The sequence below is a fragment of the Mycteria americana genome, chromosome 4 (assembly GCF_035582795.1).
Source record: "Mycteria americana isolate JAX WOST 10 ecotype Jacksonville Zoo and Gardens chromosome 4, USCA_MyAme_1.0, whole genome shotgun sequence".
Taxonomy (NCBI): Eukaryota; Metazoa; Chordata; class Aves; order Ciconiiformes; family Ciconiidae; genus Mycteria; species Mycteria americana.
Window position 1 is genome coordinate 50,499,005 of NC_134368.1, and position 19,229 is coordinate 50,518,233.

At 43.5% G+C, this 19,229-nt stretch overlaps 1 protein-coding gene across 2 annotated transcripts in view; it reads right to left on the bottom strand.

The window, feature by feature from the left end:
- The window catches only part of FHDC1 (FH2 domain containing 1), a 37,673-nt gene extending 18,897 nt beyond the window's left edge, over positions 1 to 18,776 (bottom strand). The window contains exons 1-4 of one of the 2 annotated variants that reach the window (XM_075500446.1): positions 18,678 to 18,776; positions 13,476 to 14,108; positions 6,399 to 6,460; positions 5,730 to 5,832 (exon numbers count right to left, since the gene is read on the bottom strand). In XM_075500446.1, coding sequence (XP_075356561.1) covers positions 5,730 to 5,832; positions 6,399 to 6,460; positions 13,476 to 13,958 — 648 coding nt within the window. In that variant the 5' untranslated portion in view covers positions 13,959 to 14,108; positions 18,678 to 18,776. The remainder of the gene's footprint in view (positions 1 to 5,729; positions 5,833 to 6,398; positions 6,461 to 13,475; positions 14,109 to 18,677) is intronic. The other variant, XM_075500447.1, reaches the window with a different exon arrangement.
- Positions 18,777 to 19,229: the final 453 nt, after the last annotated feature.

Genomic DNA, 19,229 nt, shown 5'->3' on the forward strand with positions numbered 1-19,229 from the left:
GTGTTCCCTCTTTATTACAAATTTAATAATTGAAAAAGACCAGTTATCTCACCATGAAGCAGGGGAAAAAAAAGTTATGTGACTTAGTTGACACCACCTATAGACTAAAAGAACAGGTTCTGAACCCGAAAGCTAAAATGTACTGAAACACATTTTGGATGGCTGCTCCTACACGTTCCAAGGGAGGCTACTCGAAAGCCCATGGGATTGGCCTCTTCTCTCTGCAGCCATGTTGTCCAAGTCTTCCCAAAGAGAACTGAGATTCTCTGATGGGTCCTAGAAGTTGGGGTCACATTCAAATACCAAATCCAGCCAGGAACTGCAAAAAAACTATGGGGATTGACAACAATGTTCACTATTAATCATGTTAACAGATATAATAGATAGGTTTATAATCAGTCTGAGGACACAAAAGAGCTAAAAAATTGGTTTATTTTAAAATCACAATGAATAACTCCATCAGTTCTGGCCTCGAGCTCCTCTCTTCAAGCACAACAAAGTCTTCTCCACCACAGTATGCAGCTACATACCAAGATACGGCAGTGTAATGTATACATGCAAGAGAGCATAATTACATTGTATGCCCAGTTCTGTATTACTCAAATTGGGCACAGAGCTACTAATTTAATTTTTCATTATATTTGTGTATGGAATATGCATTTGCACTGTCCATGCATGCCCATGCACACTAAATTAGATTTTAGATACAGAAAGTTCTCACATAAGTAATTTGCTTCATTTTAAAAACAGTTATGAAACAGAGAAAGCCTGATCTTTGATTTGATTTGTGAACAATTGGAGTAGATATGCCTATTGCAAGTATCTCATTATTCCTCACAGACAGGAAAGGTACTGCATTCCTGCCACTCAAGTTTTCAGTCAGTTTTGAGCTACCAGTAGCACTTATTTACAACTAGTGGGATTTTACTTTGTGGCATAAACCACATATGTTGCACTCCTATGCAGGATCTTTGAAGAAGAATATAAATCAGTACACCACTCATCCTCATATATGCTTGTAACTAAGTATTTCCCCACATTCCGATCAAATAAGTCCAATATTCCCCACGTTACAAATAAGTAAGTAAGTAAAGCCAAGTGCAATAGTCCAGAGGAGTAAACATTTTCTCTGTTTTTTTTTTTAATACTTCCATACCATGGCAAACATTCAGGGCACTAAAGAAAAACAGAGTTAAAAAAATACCAAAACCCCAAAAGACATCACAGTGGAATGGGCACATGGGAAAGCAGCTGATGTATTAGGTGAGGAGGCACCATGGGGCACATGCCTGGGCAGTGGCAAACCTCTATCAGCAAATGATAAAAAGAAAAGGAGAAAAACCTGCAGCTATCATAAGGGGCGAAAAAGGAAGCAGGAGATGAAAGCTACGAAGGATGGTCAGCCATATACAGCACTGGCCGAGGAAAGGAGGGGGCAGTTAACTACACAAATATGGTTTGAAAACGGTAGAGCTGACAGACAGAAACAATTCCAGTAAAGCAGGTGACAGATGACTAGGGTTTTAAAACAGAGTATATGAGCAAAGGACAGGCTTGAGACATTATAAAGGAAGTTAAGAGATTGCGTTGATAACCTGGGTGTGCATGTGTGTGGGTGAGCTGATTAGCAGTATGATATGCTCTCTTCTGTATATATTTAAAGTACAAATTCTGGCTATTCTAGCTCGTTAAACACTGGACTCTCTCAACTTTTACCAGTCTGGGCCTGCTGAAGAGTGCAATGATATGCGCATAAAAGCAGCTAAAAGCTTCTCCTCTGCTTTGGTCAGGATGCCAGTAAATGACAGCTGTCAGCCATTTTAACAGGATATCATTAAGAAACAGCTAGGAATCTTTTTAGAAGTGATATAGCAGAGGCGGCCATTGCTTCATTCGAGACAAAGGCTCCCTGGAAAAAAATGTGAGCTGCAAAAGGGATGAAGCAGAGGAGATTTCTTCTTCTTACAAAACTGCTAACCACAGTAAGGTACAAACAGCAGGACTTCTAACAAGGCTTACACAAAATCAGTGATCTTATCTTACATGTTAATGTATTGAAAATTTTTATACCTTTTTGTGTTCTTTTTTTTTAATGGCTGTACGATAGCTATGCTGGTGCCACACCCACAGCCCTGAACAAAACATTGAGTGGAACCTTGCAGCAAGCTCCAGGTTTGCCAACTTCAATAACTTGTCAAGTTTTTCAAATTAAACATTTGAAAATACCCAAACGTTTTCTGTTTGACAAAAGACTTCACAGCAGTGCCAATATTTCAATAATGGTCTTATTCAGTTTGACAAAAACATCCAAAGAGCCAGTATTTGCCATTTATACACAAAAATTCCAACAGCTATGAAAGCTGTTGGGATTTTTCATAGAAAACAGCTAGAAAATTACTAGTACTGTCACCTATTTCTGCATGTAAACAGAGTTGCCACATTACAATACTGCAAAAATAATAATTTTAAAGACAACAGATGTTAAATGTATTTGTTAGCCCGAGTACTTAGCCTCCATTGCCAAAAGCTGTTCCATCTCAAAGACGCTGGAATGTCCATCAGCTGCCTGAGATAATATGGACTGAAATGATGTAAAATATGTCACATACGTCAAACTGGTGACCAGGGAACATTCAGGTAATGTGACTATATATCACAACACTTCTAGATAAGATAAGATTGGAGTATAATGCTCGTGTTTATTCACCCTAGATAAACTGTAAAGGTTGTTGGTAAAAAGAAGAAACGTGACAGTCCAGAGTTGCCCCTTCTACAGCTATGACTAGGAATGGTGTTCCTCTCTCCCTCCTTTCACTTTCACAGACTAAGGATTTATGGTACTGTATAAAAAAAAAAGTAGAAGACATCTCCAAACACAGTTATTGGGGTGGAGCACATGCCTGGCAGGGGGTACTTGGCTCTCATTCCAACCTGCAAGACAACTGTGCTACTGGGAAATGTGACTGTAAATACCTGAGCTGCTGAAAAGAAGAGTATACAAAGAGAAACTGCAGAAGCCCACCCATGGTTACACCAAGACAGCACCAGTAACTGAATAACAACTAACCTTTTAGGATCTGACTGCTTAAGTCTCTGCTCAGAGTAATTCTCAACCCCTACAACAACAAAGCAGGTCTTTAGGAGAAGGGGAAGTATCTAAGGGTAATCCCAGGGAACCCTTGCTGAGGACGGTTACAACATTCTGCAGGGACAGGCCAATGTGATGACACCTTGCCAAAGCTATCTCATGTGATATGACAACCAGATCAAAAAGAAATTAGGGACTATTAAACACAATAAGGAACAGCAGAACAAATAACACCACTTCATCTGATATCTCTAGTGATTTTGGATTATTTGTATGTGGAGAGGGACTGTATAGTTCTGATGGCTTCCCCTTAGCAAACGGTGAATCACTATTCCAGGAGACAGGTATTCAGACTAGGAGGCAGATAATAAACTAACAAAAAAGAAGGGGACATACAAGAAGAACAATTAACATACAATTAAGGGGAAAAAATGCTGAGAAAGACAAACAACAAAAGCTCTGAGGCTCCTAAAGATAACAAATTTTTTAACTAACCACACTAAAATTTTAGGAGCCTCAGTAGTAAACAAGTTATTGGACCAACTTATTCTTTGAACACTTGAAGCATGAGGACATGAAAGCACTGAAACATTTTTCCACACCAGCAGAAGCATCAGTCCCTCACATTCAGGATCTTCTCCCTGTCCTGCCCTCCTACCCCAGCTCTCGCAGGGAAAACTCCCAAGAAGTTAAACAGTTACAGGGAGAATAACAAAGGCAAAGGGGGTCTTTCCCTTTCCTGACGCTGAGCAATGAGACCTCTGAAGCATGGAACTAATTAAATACATACAAATACCTGCACGCTGGGAACAAGCCTCTTTCCAGCCTTCCCTTGGGAACAGCAACAAATCTAACGTCTAATGCCCCTTAATTTCTAATACTCCTCTGCACCATAAAATCTCTTCTATTAATTTCTCAAGCACCTCCTTAAAAGCACTTCTTAAGTGCTCTGGCCCCACTATCTTGAGAGGCAGGCCTGTTGTCAAATCATCTACTAGGAAATAAATATACCTTTTCACTCTTAGCAGCACCTACTGGATATCTAAAGCATCTAGCTGAGTATTGCAGACAAAATTCTGATAAAATTCAACAATTTACATTACAATTCTAGCTGAATTACAACATTTATATCACATAGAAGTATGCTATTTGAAAGATTTTCTACTTGTCGTAAAATAACAACCAAGATCTAAACCAGAAAGAGGAGAAGAAGAAAATGTACCTTTCTTTCAGTCTAATTTGCTGAATATACACCAAGGTAACTAGGAGTCACTTTCTTTTAAGTTAGAAATTCACTGTTCTCCTCTGGCTGACTCCTTCAGAGGAAGGAGATAAATTCTGTTTAAATACAGGAATATGTACTGAAATTCAAACAAAGAGGGAAGGGGGAATAGTTTTGACCTCCCAGAACTACTGTTGCCTCTTTTTTTCAGATTAATTACATTTCAACTTGTTGATATCCCCCAACTCTAAAAAATATGTTAATCAAATATAATAATGTAACACAGTTTTTACAAGATTCCTTGTAAAAGCCACCCAAGTTAGGGTTATATATTTGACAGCAAAATAACACAATGTGTTTTGCTGTTGATTGATCTGAGATTTGCTGCTGCACACAGGAAACAGAGTGCTTTGACAGTATGACCTTGAAGTGGTAAGGCATATGAGTTGAGGTTGATCTGTATGTGGACATTAACCAGCAATTTCCCAGGTTTCAGCCATCACTTTGACGTGAAGCACTCAAGCAATTCTAACACTGATTTTGTCAAGTTTGTGGTATACATTTCTCTCAAGTACATACAAATGGGTCAGTGCAAATACATGAGCAGACAAGGAACCGTGCATCATTAAGCAGGGCTCCCAGGTCAGTTGATGAAGCTTCACCTCTTTAATCATGTGAATGGACTTGAAGGTTGGGACTGGGAGGGGAGAAAGCAGCACTTGCATGTGGGTCATATGGCGAGCACAGGGACATTGCAGAAGGTGATGCTGGTAATTCTGTGCCTTCTAACATGTCTCCTTTAGAGCACTAAGCCACGTTAGCAAATTCTATGGGTGCTGCACAGCAGAGAAGCTTTTCTGCCCTGTTGGAACCCAATGACCTGGGCCCAGGAGCAGGCAGATCCCAGATGCTCCAAGCAGGCAGCAAACCAGAAGGGAGAAGAGACCGTAGCATAGGGCTACCAATATTCAACTTGCAGACACTGCAATGGGAAAGCATGAGGCAGGTGCCAAAGAAGTGAAACTCAACTTGTTTGCATTAGGATATACTTTGATTCTGAGTTTTCTGACCCCCCCCAAGAGCAGAGTTATCTGCACACAGGAGGGCTCCAGGTCTTGCTAAAATGTTTATGGGACAAAAGGGACATCATAAGGGACATCAGAGAAACAAAAATACCTTATCACTGCTTTCATTAAGAAGCACCTTAAACAGTAGGTGAAATTACTTGATGTGAAGGGAATCACTACACTGCAACCTCAATACCACATGTCAAATGAAGATTAAATCTTTGCACTCAGTGGTTTCCTATCCCCTGGCCGCAGGAAGGCTTTGGGATTCCTCTTTTACAGACCTTCATGTTGGAATCCCAGGCAGTAGAACTCTACAAAAACATAAATTTCATGTAAAACCATTATTTACCTCCTCTGCTTCTGGTAATAATTTAAGAAATTCATGCAGCAGTTCAGAACCATAGGGCTCACTTCTTCCATGATAAATATCTTCAATGATGGATTCAGCAGACCTTGAAAAAACAATTGAATATACACATTTCTAACACTTGCAGTGTGAATAGTTACACAAGTTGAAAAAGCCATGCTTGGGCTACTCAGAGGAATTATAATGAGGTTATGTATCAGTGTCCACAGCAGCATTGTTTTAACACCACTTTCCAGTGATGCCTTTACTGAAGGGTAACATTATCAGTGAAGAAAGATAGCACTGAAAACAGCTTGCTCTTAAAAAAAAATTCCTCACCTCATGCCTTTCTATTAATTCTTTATAAAGAAAGGAAGCCAGTGAAAAGCAGCTCTCATGCAGTATTACATGAGAGATAAGGGCTTCCCTTAACTATACCTGAAAACTCACTTCTACTGGTTAATAGTAGCACCAAACATTTAGAGTTTGCTAAGTCATAATGGCACTCAAAACTAAACATATTAGAAAACAAATTATGAAATGTAGTTACTTACGACAAACCTGTAAACTCCACAAGGAACAGAGCACAATATACAATACATTTGATAAGAACTACAAATAATTTCAGAAATCTGTAGCTTGCACTAGCTGTATAGAAAAATCAAATCTTACTTTTTGAATTGTTTGAGAAATATCCCAATGTTCATACTTCTTTTTGCATCCAAAATGGAAACCTGAGAGAGAAAGCAAGAGAGATTAATCTACCAATACCTAAGAAAATAGCATATAATGCAGATATCATTTCTTAAATTGCTACAGATAATTGTTTGTAGTTACCACCAAATCACAGGCCAAATGAATACAGAGTCACTTCTTATCAACAAAGATCATATATTACAGAACTAGCTTTTACCAGGGAAATACACAGCACACCCACAACACCTTTTTCCAAGTGAAGCAAAAAAACCATAGCAACATTTATAGAAGGAATCAAGATAAGTTCTATTTCATTACAGAGTAAAAACATTCTTCTTGCTTATTTCACAATATTGCATCTGCAAAATGTTGCTTATCAAGTAATACATTGTATTGCATTCGAATGCCCTGTGGTTAGTGAGCACCACACTTCAAAACCCACGTATTTCAGAGGTTTTGTAACAAATGTGAGGATGGGCTTTCGAAGCAGAGGTCAGTATGCACTACTGATTTCTTTCACACAAACCAGCAGCCACGCTGATCCACGGAAAGATAAGTAAGTTGATCTTGAATCAAAATCTGAGACAGATAATGCTCAAATCGGTTTCCTTTATCTAGAAGCAAAGAGAAACCCATAATAAAATAATAGTCTCCCCTGCTTCATATTTTAATGTTGATTTGCTATATCATCTTACGTGTACAATTGTGGAGATTCAGCAGAGAAAAAAAAAACACTTTTTTTCCCTAATTAATTTTTTAAAACTTTTTAAATAAAAGTATTAATTATTTTTATACTAGTTTTTCTTCCTTGAAAACAGCATACAAGTTCAAACCTGAGATGTTTGCCCTGTTTTAGCAAATCGTGTCCTTAAGGTTAAAATTTTACCACAGCTATTTTGGTGATAACAGCTACAAAAGTCATGAGATTTACAAGGACAAGAGAATTGTTTCACGTTAACAGTGGCACCCGACTGCTACAATAAAACAACTCAGTACACACAGATGTTCAAGACTGCTGTTGGACTCACATGATGTTTGAGGTTTTGACAACTGGAAAGGTGCCTTGACCTCTGTGATAGTGCACAAATTAGAAATACATACATAAATGCAATGTTGGCATTGTCACAAAATTGAATTAGCCTGCAGTCAGCTGGTGACAGTGAAAATATAGGTATGATTAATGTGCTATCCTCAACATACACCCAGGAGACAGCCTCCTCATCTGCTGAAAAGTGAATCAAATTAAAAAGTTTTCTGAAATTTTGGAATTCCTCTCTTCTGAAACCAGCAAAGACTAGAAAACACAGGAAATATCAGCATATTAGTTTTAATCAAATGATTGCTAGCCTGAAGCCCTTCAGTTTCAGCATATGCAAAGATAAGAGGACAGATTGTGGTTTATTCTCCTGTTATCTTAGGAGTTGAGAGGCCCCCAACAGATCATTAAGGGAAAGACCCTTAACATAGCACAGGTTCAACTATCTCTCCCCCTGCAGTATCTAATCTTTTTAAAATGTTTTACTGCAGGGACCTCTCACTGACCTCTCAAACTGCAGCTCCAGTCTCCAATTGCTCTGGTCACTCCTAATTCTCTGATTTCTCTGTACTAGTTTAAGCCTATAAGCTTGGCCATCATGCTTTGGCTTTTGGTTTGTTGGGATTTTTAAAGAATATTCACAGTTAACCTTCTGTACATATTATTTTCAGTCACAGTCGGTAACTGTTACAGTAAGACTGACCATCAGCTGGGTAAACCTTTGGTTTCCGTGGCACAACTCAGATTTACAGTACAACCTCAAACAAAACTAGAGAATTTTTTTTAACATCTTCCCTTGAAGAAAAACAACTGATGGCAACATATACAGCTGCATGTGCCTTATCAGCACAACATAAAAATGTCATAGCTGTTCTTAAGTACAAGGGATCTTACACACACTTCTTACTCTGTATATGACTGTACTGTATTTTTTTCTCTGATTTCTTGTTCAAGCACACAATCAAAACACATGGCTCAGTTTTTGGTCACTCTTTGCATGGTGTCCACTTCAAGATTATCAAAAGTGTTTGAAAAAGCTGTCATTACTGAACCACCTTCAAGGAGTTTCCAGATGGGAGCGTGAGAAGGAGAAAAGGGGAACCCGGCAGATACTCCATAAATACAAGTTCCTACTCCTTGCACACAAATACGGTATCTTCCATTTCACATTTAGTCGCATATTAGATTCATAATCTTAGCCTTAACATCTGTTCGTAATGTCTACTCTTCTTCCCCACTGAGCTTTCATTTGATTTTGTCCTTGCGGAATGCTGTCTGCATATGACTTCTGACCAAGCTGTTGCTTTTTACCCTTTAAACATTACCCCAGCCTTTTATAAATTCTGCTCAGTCTGCTCCTGTCTTCTATTCATACACACCTTCAGCACTGGTGCCAGCACAGCATGTTCCAAATCTCTGTTCACCACCTAAAGAGATTTTAAAGTGCTGTCCACCAGTAATACCCTTGGACTTCTTGACTCAAAAGTTACACTGGACTGTAATTAAGAACTGAGAACAGACTTTCCTAGTCTCACTGGGATTCTCTATACCAAAGAAAACTCTCATACAGTTTCTTATGACTTACTTTAGATAAATTCAGGAGAGCTTTCCATTCTCATCTTTTTCAACTCTCCTGCCAGAGAAAACTTAATTTTTTGTTTATCCTACTCTGGAAATACTACAGTTCCCTCAAATACTTTGCACCATCTCAACACCTGCACCTTGCCAGGCAATGCAAGTGTCACTGCCTCACACACGTGCCACCTCTCCTTCATAAACAATGCAATCTTCGAAGCAAGGACAGCTGATTCACTCATGAATCTGCTTCTCATCACCATACTATTCAACTCGGCACATTTCTGAAATCTGCAGAAGGCACAGATATGGGGTAATAACAGCATCAGTTTGACAAATGTTAATCCACCACTGAAATATTCACTGGTTTAGATGTATTAAGGGAAGGGGAAAATTAGCTTGAGTACCATGGTGAAGTTGTGATGACGGTAAGAGGAAATCTACTCCTGAACTTTGACACAAATTTGCAATCAACACAAAAGATTCAGAGCCCCGCAAAAAGCCCCACATCAATACTGACTTCGTAGCAACTGCAGAAATGCAATAGGAGTTTCTTGCCATGAGATTGTCAATGAGGAACAGGAAAGTGGATTTACGACCGATTAGTGAAAGCAAAACATTATATATATTCTTTGGATAAGAACAATGGGGTTTCACATGGTGGAATACAGTTTACAAATTACAGCAAGCATGGAACAGCCTGGTGGCGCAGGCTTGGTGCTGGAGGTTAGGAAGGATATAAACAACTTCCTGCTTCAGCTTCCACGTCACTTTACAACGCACTAACCATCACTGGTGAGTTTAATATTTTGGCCTCTATTCTCCAAGCCACACGCACTGCCTGGAGTGGTTGAGGAAAGGTGCACTTCCACATTGCGGCAGAGTGAACCTAGCAGCTTACTACAGGGCTGTCTTGCTCCATGTCATCCTCCCTTGTCACGTTCCTAGCCTGCTCTTTCCCTTAGGCAGGCACTGGTACTCATCTCATTGTTTCTTTGCTGCGTTAGTCCTCTGCTGGATTAACAGGTTGAATCAGCTCTCAAGAAGGTGGAATGAGCATCAGAGCCAGCACAGGGAAAACAGAGAGAGGGCACAGCTAGGAGAGGGGAGAACAGACATCCTGTTTGCCCCTTCCATCTTCCTTCCCTCTCCTCCTCTCACTTGCCCCTTGCACAGGCTCTAGAATTCACTGCACCCTTTCGCAAGCCACTGAAACTCACTAAAATAGCAGAAAACTACTCCAGTAGAAAACAAACAAAAAACCCCAAGAGCATTCTGCTGAGCTACTTAACTTAAATCTGTTTACAGAAGGTCCAATGTCTGCCAGAGCCAGCACGCAGATGGGGGGAGGTGAGGGACAGGAGCAGAGGCACAGTTCGAAGGAGAACACAAGACCAGCTCCCTTGGCTGGCAACAAGCTGCTCTGCCCGCTCCGCTGCCAGGCTAGCTATAGCCTAGGTGACTGTATGTTGTGCCATACTGTGACACCACTAAAGGATGGGGAAAGTAAATTGGTGTATAAACTTAACTCTACACCCCCTGTTTTTCAGAGGCTCAAATTACGTGAAACCATAGGGTAAATTAAGCCTTTAGTCAAGGAAACGTGTTAATTAACCTCCTAAGGGTTTGGTGAGGGATTGTTTACAAAAAGAAAAGCACTTGCTGTAGGAGTTCGACTCAAATCTCAAAGGGGACTTCTGTTATAATGATGATGTTTAGTGCTAAGCCTCCAGAACTGGGATTCAACAACCTGAGTTGGGCATCTAAATTCCCTGTATAAATGACTGGCAAGTGAGGAATTAAAAGGACGTGCAGTATTTTAAGCTCCTACATGAAGAGAGCACTTTTTCCAAAACTGCTCATGATTTCATAATCAACAGCGATCTCTGGAGAAGGTGTGAACCCCCTATCTCCACCACAGTCTCTGGGCAAGTGCCCTCAACCCTGGCTGAAGAGTCACTCTTCATCACTTCCACTGAAGCTACGCCACTGCACCAAGAGGAACCCCACTGAGCAGACTCTCCAGCCATGCACTTTGGACACGTGTTGGTTTTTTCGGATTTGGATCTAAGCGATACTTGAATTTATGCACTTGAAGTTATCTTGAAAATTCATTGTTGACATACTACACCAACTAGACTAATTCTACTATTTAAACTCCAAAGAACATGTTTCATTGCTAGACCATAAAGCATAGACCACAGGTGATTTCTAAAATCAACTGTGTTTTACACAAAAGGAATAGAGGTACTGAAACACAAAATGTCTTGTCCACCTTCCCCTGCCAGGCCAGCAACGCAAGCCAGGAACAGAACTGCAGCTTCCTCAGCTCCACGCTAACATGCTCTCCACAAGGTCACACGGATACTGTGTACCTCAGCCCGCCCCCAACTCCTTTCAACCTCCGTAGGTTTTACTATAGCGAACTGAGGATAACCATCATACATTAAAGTGAGCAGCAGCTGACAGCACTGATGACGGAAATCACAAACATTGCCTATGCCTCAAATCTCCATACTCTTGCTAATGATGCCAGTAGTAACGTTAAGCATGTGAGCTGTTGCGTATCTGTGCTTCCGCACTTCCAATAACACATAGCTCTTCAGGATTATCTCCTTGCCTCCTTGTTAAGCAGCTAGTACTGCAAAGTCCATTAACACACAAGAAATTGCTCATCACTGCCTGACACACTGCTGCGGCATGCTTGACAAAGCTTAGCAACGGAGTTGAACGTTGTGTCACTTAAGTAGCATAACTCAGAGGCAAGCCCTGTTGCCTCACTGCCTGCCATGTGCAAAGGCACCGTGGGAGCCCTGAACCAGGGTGGGCAGGCATCAAGCAGTAGAGATGCATTGGGCCACCATATCAGCTCCAGAGGGATGCACAAAAACATTAACTTGTAGCAAGGCAGGATTTTGTTTCCAAAGCACTGTATCTTGGAGAAACCTTGCTTTGCAGGCCTGTAATTTTAATCTCTTAACACTGCTCTTAACCTCCCCAGGATGCCCTGCGTTTCAAGCTGTACATGAAAACACGCGAGTTCTGGGGCACGCTGGGGCCTTCTCTGCCCCGGCTACTGTACACTAGGGGCCACATTCAGTTTACAAAACTTATCATCATTTTTACTATAATTAGATCTTCACCACACGGCAGTCCTGAATGGGGGAGCTTCTAAGAAAACACATGGGGCTGGAGTTGTGTATATCTGTATGCAGTACAGGAAGTCCACTCACTGCAATCCTGATTCAAAGATGAACATAGCCTGAAAACAGCGCAGAGGTTAATGACTACCTCTGACGATGGCCCCAATTATTCCTTCCCGATGTCAGGGTTTCAGAGTCTGCAACACACATGCCTGTTTTAAACCCCTTATTTTAGTCTATGTACAATATGCACACTGTCAGTACATTGGTTTCTCACCTTGTCCCTGATGATCTTATTTTGACATTTCCCAAATCCTGCAAGATACCATCAAGTCCCTATTTTCTCACTAAAAACTGATACATCGTTACATCTCTTAACCCCATGCCCTCTGTATTTTGTTTACAAACTAACATGTACATAGACACACACCAGTGATTAAATCTGCATTTCAACCCTCCAATTACTTCACAGAAAGATCACTTGAGACAATTCAATTTAGGCTTCACAAAGAGGCTGTCTATAAATCAGGATTTAAGAACTAGAAAAACTACTTATCAGTTCACCAGAGAGTGTTTGAACCTGAAAGTGCTTGGTATATACCTTCTCACCACCAGAACACAAATCAGTAACAATCTTCAGACTTTCTTGGAAGGATATTTTAGTGTGCAGAAAAAGCAGGGTAGATGAAATAAAGTTTTCATTAGCAGGAAAGCAACATTTATGAAAGTTGAAACTTTAAAATTATCTCAATTAAATAACAAATTCCCTTAATCACTATATTATGTTTTATTTCCTCGCTGCCATACTGGTACTTCCCTTCCTGATGTCTCTAGGACATCAAGGGTATATACAGCATTAACCCTTGCAATAGGATTCTCTTCCCTCCCTCCTGGTGCACGTTTGCATGTAGAACATTTTGTCTGCACAACAGACGTAGTGGAAGAGCTGAAGAGAAAAGTTACAATACACCTATGTTTCACACTGAAAACTCAAGGGCTATCCAACATGAGTAAATACAGATGCCTTCAGCTCCCTCCCCTTATTTGTATTTATTTTAACAGGTGATCAAATCACAGCACTTACCAAGTTAAAATAATAAAACACTGTTAGCTCTTTGAAAAACAAACACGTGCCACTAAGAGCAAAGAGTTTATCCTCCCCGTCGTTCCCCTCTCCTTCAAATCAAGACAAATTTTCCATAAGGATGAAACTTTACAGAGAAAGAGACAAAGGCGAGTCAGAATTCACACCAATTCCTACAGCATTATGTAAAAGAGAGGTTTTACTTCAATTCTTACCTCCTCTTTATTCTCTTTAAATGAAGACTTCGAAGATCGACTTCTGGGATCCTGGGGCTTGGTTTCTTCCTGCTGCCCAAAAAGCTCCTCGATTGTCTTTGTATCAATCTGATACTGCGGTCTTGCAGCAATCGTCCAGATATTGTTTTTACCGCGGACTTGTTCTTCAGGGATAGTTTTCCAGAAAAAGCTCCGCATTCGTTTTTTTTTGCCGTGGTTGTCATGCCCATTTGTCAGCTGTGGAGGCAGAGGTATGTTTGGCCCAGGCAGTGGAGGAGGGGGCGGAGGGGGGGGCGGCATCCCCGGGGGGAGCGGAGGGGCTGGGGGTGCCCCTGTGAGGGGACATGGCAGAGGGGGCGGTGGTGCTGCAGGCTGAGAAAGTTGAGATGCTGTCGTCGTATCCTTGTTCATTAATCCCGTTGCAACTGGAATAGCCCCATTTTCTTTATCATTGACCAAGGAGAGACAATTCATAACATGCATTTTATGGCCTCTCCAAAGAGGAGAGCGTTACTTCCTTGGATCAGTTTGAAACATTGAATAGTGAGTGCAGCAGCAACTGATACCACGCTCTCTCAAACTCTAGTCTGCCAGCAGTAGCAACACAAGAGGGGACTGTACCATCTCCGCAACCTACAACAAAGGACAATAGGGAGACTCAGATCAGAGAGACTGGATATTGTCCCTCGCACTGAAAAGACACTCAAATTAAAGGTATAACAGCTACCAAGTTTTTAATCCAGACAGGAAATTTAGTGAATCAGAAGTCCTTCCCAGGAAAATTGTATAAAACTTATCCACACCAAGATTTCAAATAGCTTTGGGTACATATATATGAAATAAGAATACCTTTTAAATAGCCCACAGCAGATACCAAACCCACCTATTAATCTCAGTTCAGTGCAACTTTGTAAGAGAATATATTTATCTCAAATTATTAAAACAAACAAATATTATTCCACTCCTAGTTTTAGATTTTTTTTTAAAGGTGATTACACAGAGTTAGAAAATGTAAGTACTAACTATGGTACTGGATTAACTGGATCAAACAGACCCTGTTTGAATCCTTTTAATTCATGGCTTAAATCCAAGCTACATTAAAATATTGAATATTATGTCAATGACTTAGCAATCTAGCCTAATGTACTGGTTTTTTGCCTTCATATTTTTCACACAATTGTCAATAAGGAAAAAACAGCATGCAGTCCCTAAACACTCCATGTTCACTGAGCATAAATTTACAACATTTGCATTTTACCATTACTGGTCTGGTTACTCTACCTCCCCAAATGCGCTAAGAGAAGAAAGACTGCAGTTTGATTAAGCTGCCCCTTATAATTTAATTCAGTATCCAGGTTAACACAGCCAGTTCAATAAGTGGAGGGAGAGAAAGGAAGGACAGAGGAGCTGATAGGAACAGCAACCTACACATCCTAAGTGCTGTACATATGCAAAGCTTTAAATATTTAGGAAAGCTTTTACATCTAAATTACCTCATGAAGCAGCTTAACAGGAATCACAATAGTTTTGAGCAATTTTTCTTATACTATCACCTACTAAATGAAGACGCTGTTATTGACAGTAAACCTTCAAGTAAGAGTATGACTTCCACAAAAAGCACAATTTTGACAAGTCAAATCTATTAAAACAGATTTACTTCATGAGTCTCAGAGAAAACAAATCAGGGTGTTTCAAAAGACCAACGAAGAATCCCATGGTTTTACGGAAATTTGTAAGTTATCTCAAAAAAAAATTGGGAATTTACAAAAAAATCAAAGATACCACACAATACAAATTTAAATAGAAGACAGCCAGCCCCTGAGCAAAAATCAGTTGCAGGAAAGCTCAACAGAAAAAGCTGAAGTAATGCACTGGCACAAGAACAATATCAAATCAGAAATTTGGCACCGATTTAGTTGTATGCCTCTTCAGCAGGGTTCACATAGAGCTAATACCAACCCAGATCAATTTGACATTGTATAATAGTGATGAAAAACCTCCACTATTTTTGCCAGAGATCCACCATTAGAGCGTACACAAACAGACAGACTCAAGTCACAGAAACAAGCCTTAGGGCAAATTCTCTCTTGGTCTGTAAGGACTCAGCCACTCACAGCTTCACTGAAGTCAACGGAAACTGACACAAAATGATCCACTGTACCTTTTCTTCTCAAAAGCTTGCACAGATAGCAATGAACTCCTCTTTCCTGCTTCAGATTTTCTAACCTTATACCTTACGTTATCAAGGTGTTCGCAAGCATGGAAAACATATATAAAAATCTGTTTGAGGTGTAAGTCATAGGAATGATGGAAAACATCTTAATGGCAGGATAAAAAGGGGAAGAGCTACAAAGAAAGTAGATCAGGATAGAGGGTTTCAAATTTAAATCGGCATTAATACCCAGTTGCTATTACAGAGCTCTATATGTTCATCCTCTCCTCCCAAGTTCATGATCATAGAAGCAGAGAGGCATAAAAAAGCAGGTGCAAGGTGGTGGAAAGAGATTAACCACTCAAAGCAATTAAGTGTTGCATTAATTTAAAGAAATACTCAACTAGGAAAAAACCTTCTCCTCCCTACCACTTATTTAAAAATGAAAAATTTATTAGCTAGGCTTCCACCATCACAAAGCAGTATTCAACAGTTATTATTTTCTAACTTAGGTTCCCACAGATAAAAAAAAAAAGGAGACACAGACCGACCGACTGACCATGCCCCTGGGCAACGCGCAAGAACCTCATTTTGAAACTTCCAATAAATCTAGATGCTGTAAGAAAAATGGGATCAAATCCTAATGAAACAAAGTTGTAGGCAATGAATCATTGGAGTCCCAGCGCTAACACACAAGAGTGGAAAACGACTGATCTCAGACCTGAGCGCTTCTGAGTTAGACAAGGGACACTCCTAGTGAAAGGAGTGGAGAACGCAAGGGGAAGAAAACATCCCAACCTAGATGTAAAGATAGATAGAACAGGAAAAACTGTTTTCGAGCCAACGAGCCCTATACTGCTTTGGATGACGTAACTGTCACCCAGAACCAGGAAAGGGGAAGAATCAGCATTTGGAAGGAAGGCACGAAAGGAAAGGCACAGCATAAAGGCTGGCATTCAGCTTTGTCTTCTGACAGATAAGCATGATGCAGGTGACAGAGGTCTCCTGCTTGTAAGAGGACGGCAGTCTCAAGTTACCAGATACCAGAAGACTGGTCAAAATTCCCTTCTCCTGCTGCCTCTCAGAGGAGCAGCTAGAAGATGTTCCCAGCACCCCAGCCATTACCGTGGGTGGGAAAGGAGAGAAGCTGGCAGCCGGGACAGGCTCTGGGCCGCTTGTTGGTATCAGCAGGTGCCTCCGAGCAGGAAGTACAGCGAGAGGAGGTGGGGAACAACACAGTCGTTCCGACTGTGAACTACAGATTACAGAGACATGCCAGGACTGCGATGCGTAATAAAACCCAAGCAAAATTTTAACTCCTAAGGAGCCTCTCCGCACTTTTCAAAGGATGAAAGAGAAGTAAAAGAAAGGAACCCAAGAACAAACATTTAAGATGTCTGAATTATGCTTAATTATTGCATGTTTGTTATCCAAAACAGCCCAAGAAGCGCAAGAGCTCTAAAGTAACATCTTTACTGCACGTTTTAATTATGTCCATATTTGGCATAAAAGAAATATTTTATTTCTTTGTCTCGTTCATTGTTTTAGCCAACCTAATCTAACTTGGAAACGTATTTCAAAGTCAGAGGGTGGGGATGACTTTCTCCCCATGTAAGAAGGCAAACACTCTAAAGTAATTTGTTTCTTGCAAAAAAGGTAGTTGCCACTGAGACGGACATATATTATATTTGCATACACAAATTAGCAGGTGAAACGCACGATGCGCTGAAGGGCATCTCATAATTCATACTGCAAGATATTACTCCCTTTAACTCACGCCTTATGTTCTCCGCTGCCCACGTTTCTGTGTCAGGTGTCCTCCAAATTCTCACGAGAACAACGCCGATTTTGACACCAAAGCTCAACCACAGTATTTGGATGTCTGGATCTCAACAACAGCTATACGAAAAGGTAAACGGAGCAACCAGTTGCTAACTGCAGATAAAGAAACTGCAAACGCTGCCTCGTGTAACTAGCCGCTGATCTTGCCAAAACGCGTGGGTTACAAAGAAGACGCAGCTTGCGCGCTATCGCAGCAGCTTAGCGCTAAACCACTGAACGCATCCAACAACATCCCTCGTACGGCACGACCTCGCCGCAGCCAGGCTGGGAAGGGAACCCCACGCGGGTTCACCACACACGCAAGGCGGGCAGCGGAGAGCGGGCCCCCGCGCCAGGCGGGGGCCTCACGGGTTTTGTCAGGGGGCTCGAGTCCAACTCTTTTTCGCTCGGGCTCCCAGCCGCTGCGCTCACCCCGCCACGGGGAAGGGGATGCCAGAGGAACAGCCCTCAGCCTTACCGTCTGCAGAGCGGCTGTTTGGCCGGGGCGCACACGAAAGGCGGGCAGCGTGCCTACGCGCCCGCCGCGGGGGCCCTGCCGCCGGGACCACCCGAGGGGCCCGGGGAGAGCTCCGGACTTCGTGACTCCCTTCAACAGACGCCGCAGCCACGGGGGAGCGCCGAGGGCTTTTCGCGGGGGTGATGCCGCCCTGGCGGCGCGGCCGGACGCGGGCGCGACCCCGACCGCGACCCTCTCACCTCAGGCTCCCGCCGCCACCGGATCCCCGGCGCCCTGAGGAGCCCCGCCCCGGTGCCGGGCCCCGCCCCGCCCGCAGGGGGCGCCCTCGCGCCCGCCGCCCCCCGGCGGGAGCTGCCCGACCCCCTCCCTTGCGGGAGCTGGGCGGGGGGGCCACGCTCGCCGCAACGGCAGCGGCCCCGGCGGAGAGAGCCGGGGGTCCCTGCGGCAGCCCCCGCTCCGCCGCACACGCCTGCCGTGCCTGGGGAGCGGCGGCGGCTCCCGCCCGTTGACAGGGGGCCGGCCGGCGAGCTGAAGGAAGCGGCGGGGGGCGCCGGCCTGCCGCCGGGGTCCTGCGGGGAGGGAAGCCCGTTTCCCCGGGAGCGCTCTCCCCTCCGCCGTCTCGGGCAGGCGGAGAAGGACCCACGCAGGCGGCCGCGCCCCCCCGGCAGCGCGGAGCCCCCGCCCAGCCTGGGGGAGACCCGCGCGGAGCCCCCCGCCGCGCCGCGCCCCTCCCGCCGCCGCCGCTCCTCACCTCCGCGCCCGCGGGAGCACGCGCCGCCGCGCGCAGCCGGGCCCGGTGCCGCTGCCGCCTCCTCCCATCGCGCCGCGGCCGCGCCGCCGGAGCGGGCGGGGGCGGGGCAGCGCGCAGGCGCGGCGCGGGCGGGGCCGCGGCAGGTGACAGCGGCGGCGGTGACGGCCCCCGGGAGCGCCCGGCCGCCCCGGCCCCCGCCCAGCCTCACCCTGACCGCGGGAGCCGTCTCCCTCCCTACCCGGCCGGTGGCACCGAAACGCCTGTGCGAGGAGGGCGACCCGCTCCCCAGCGCCGGGCGCTGCCGCCGCGGCGTGCGGAGGTGTGCATGGGCGTCCTCGGTGGGTCTTGGCGTAAGCAAGCTCCGGGTAAGCTGTCCGGTGGGCACGTAAACATATATACAGACACATCGGTTACCACATGCTGTCACCGCCACCACAGCGACTGTTTCTACAGGAGCAGGAAGCAGCGCTATCAGCCGCGCTCCCGCTGAGGAGGAGCGGGCTCCCCCTCCACGGCTGCAGCCTTTCGCCCCCCGCCCTCGCTCCCATCCCC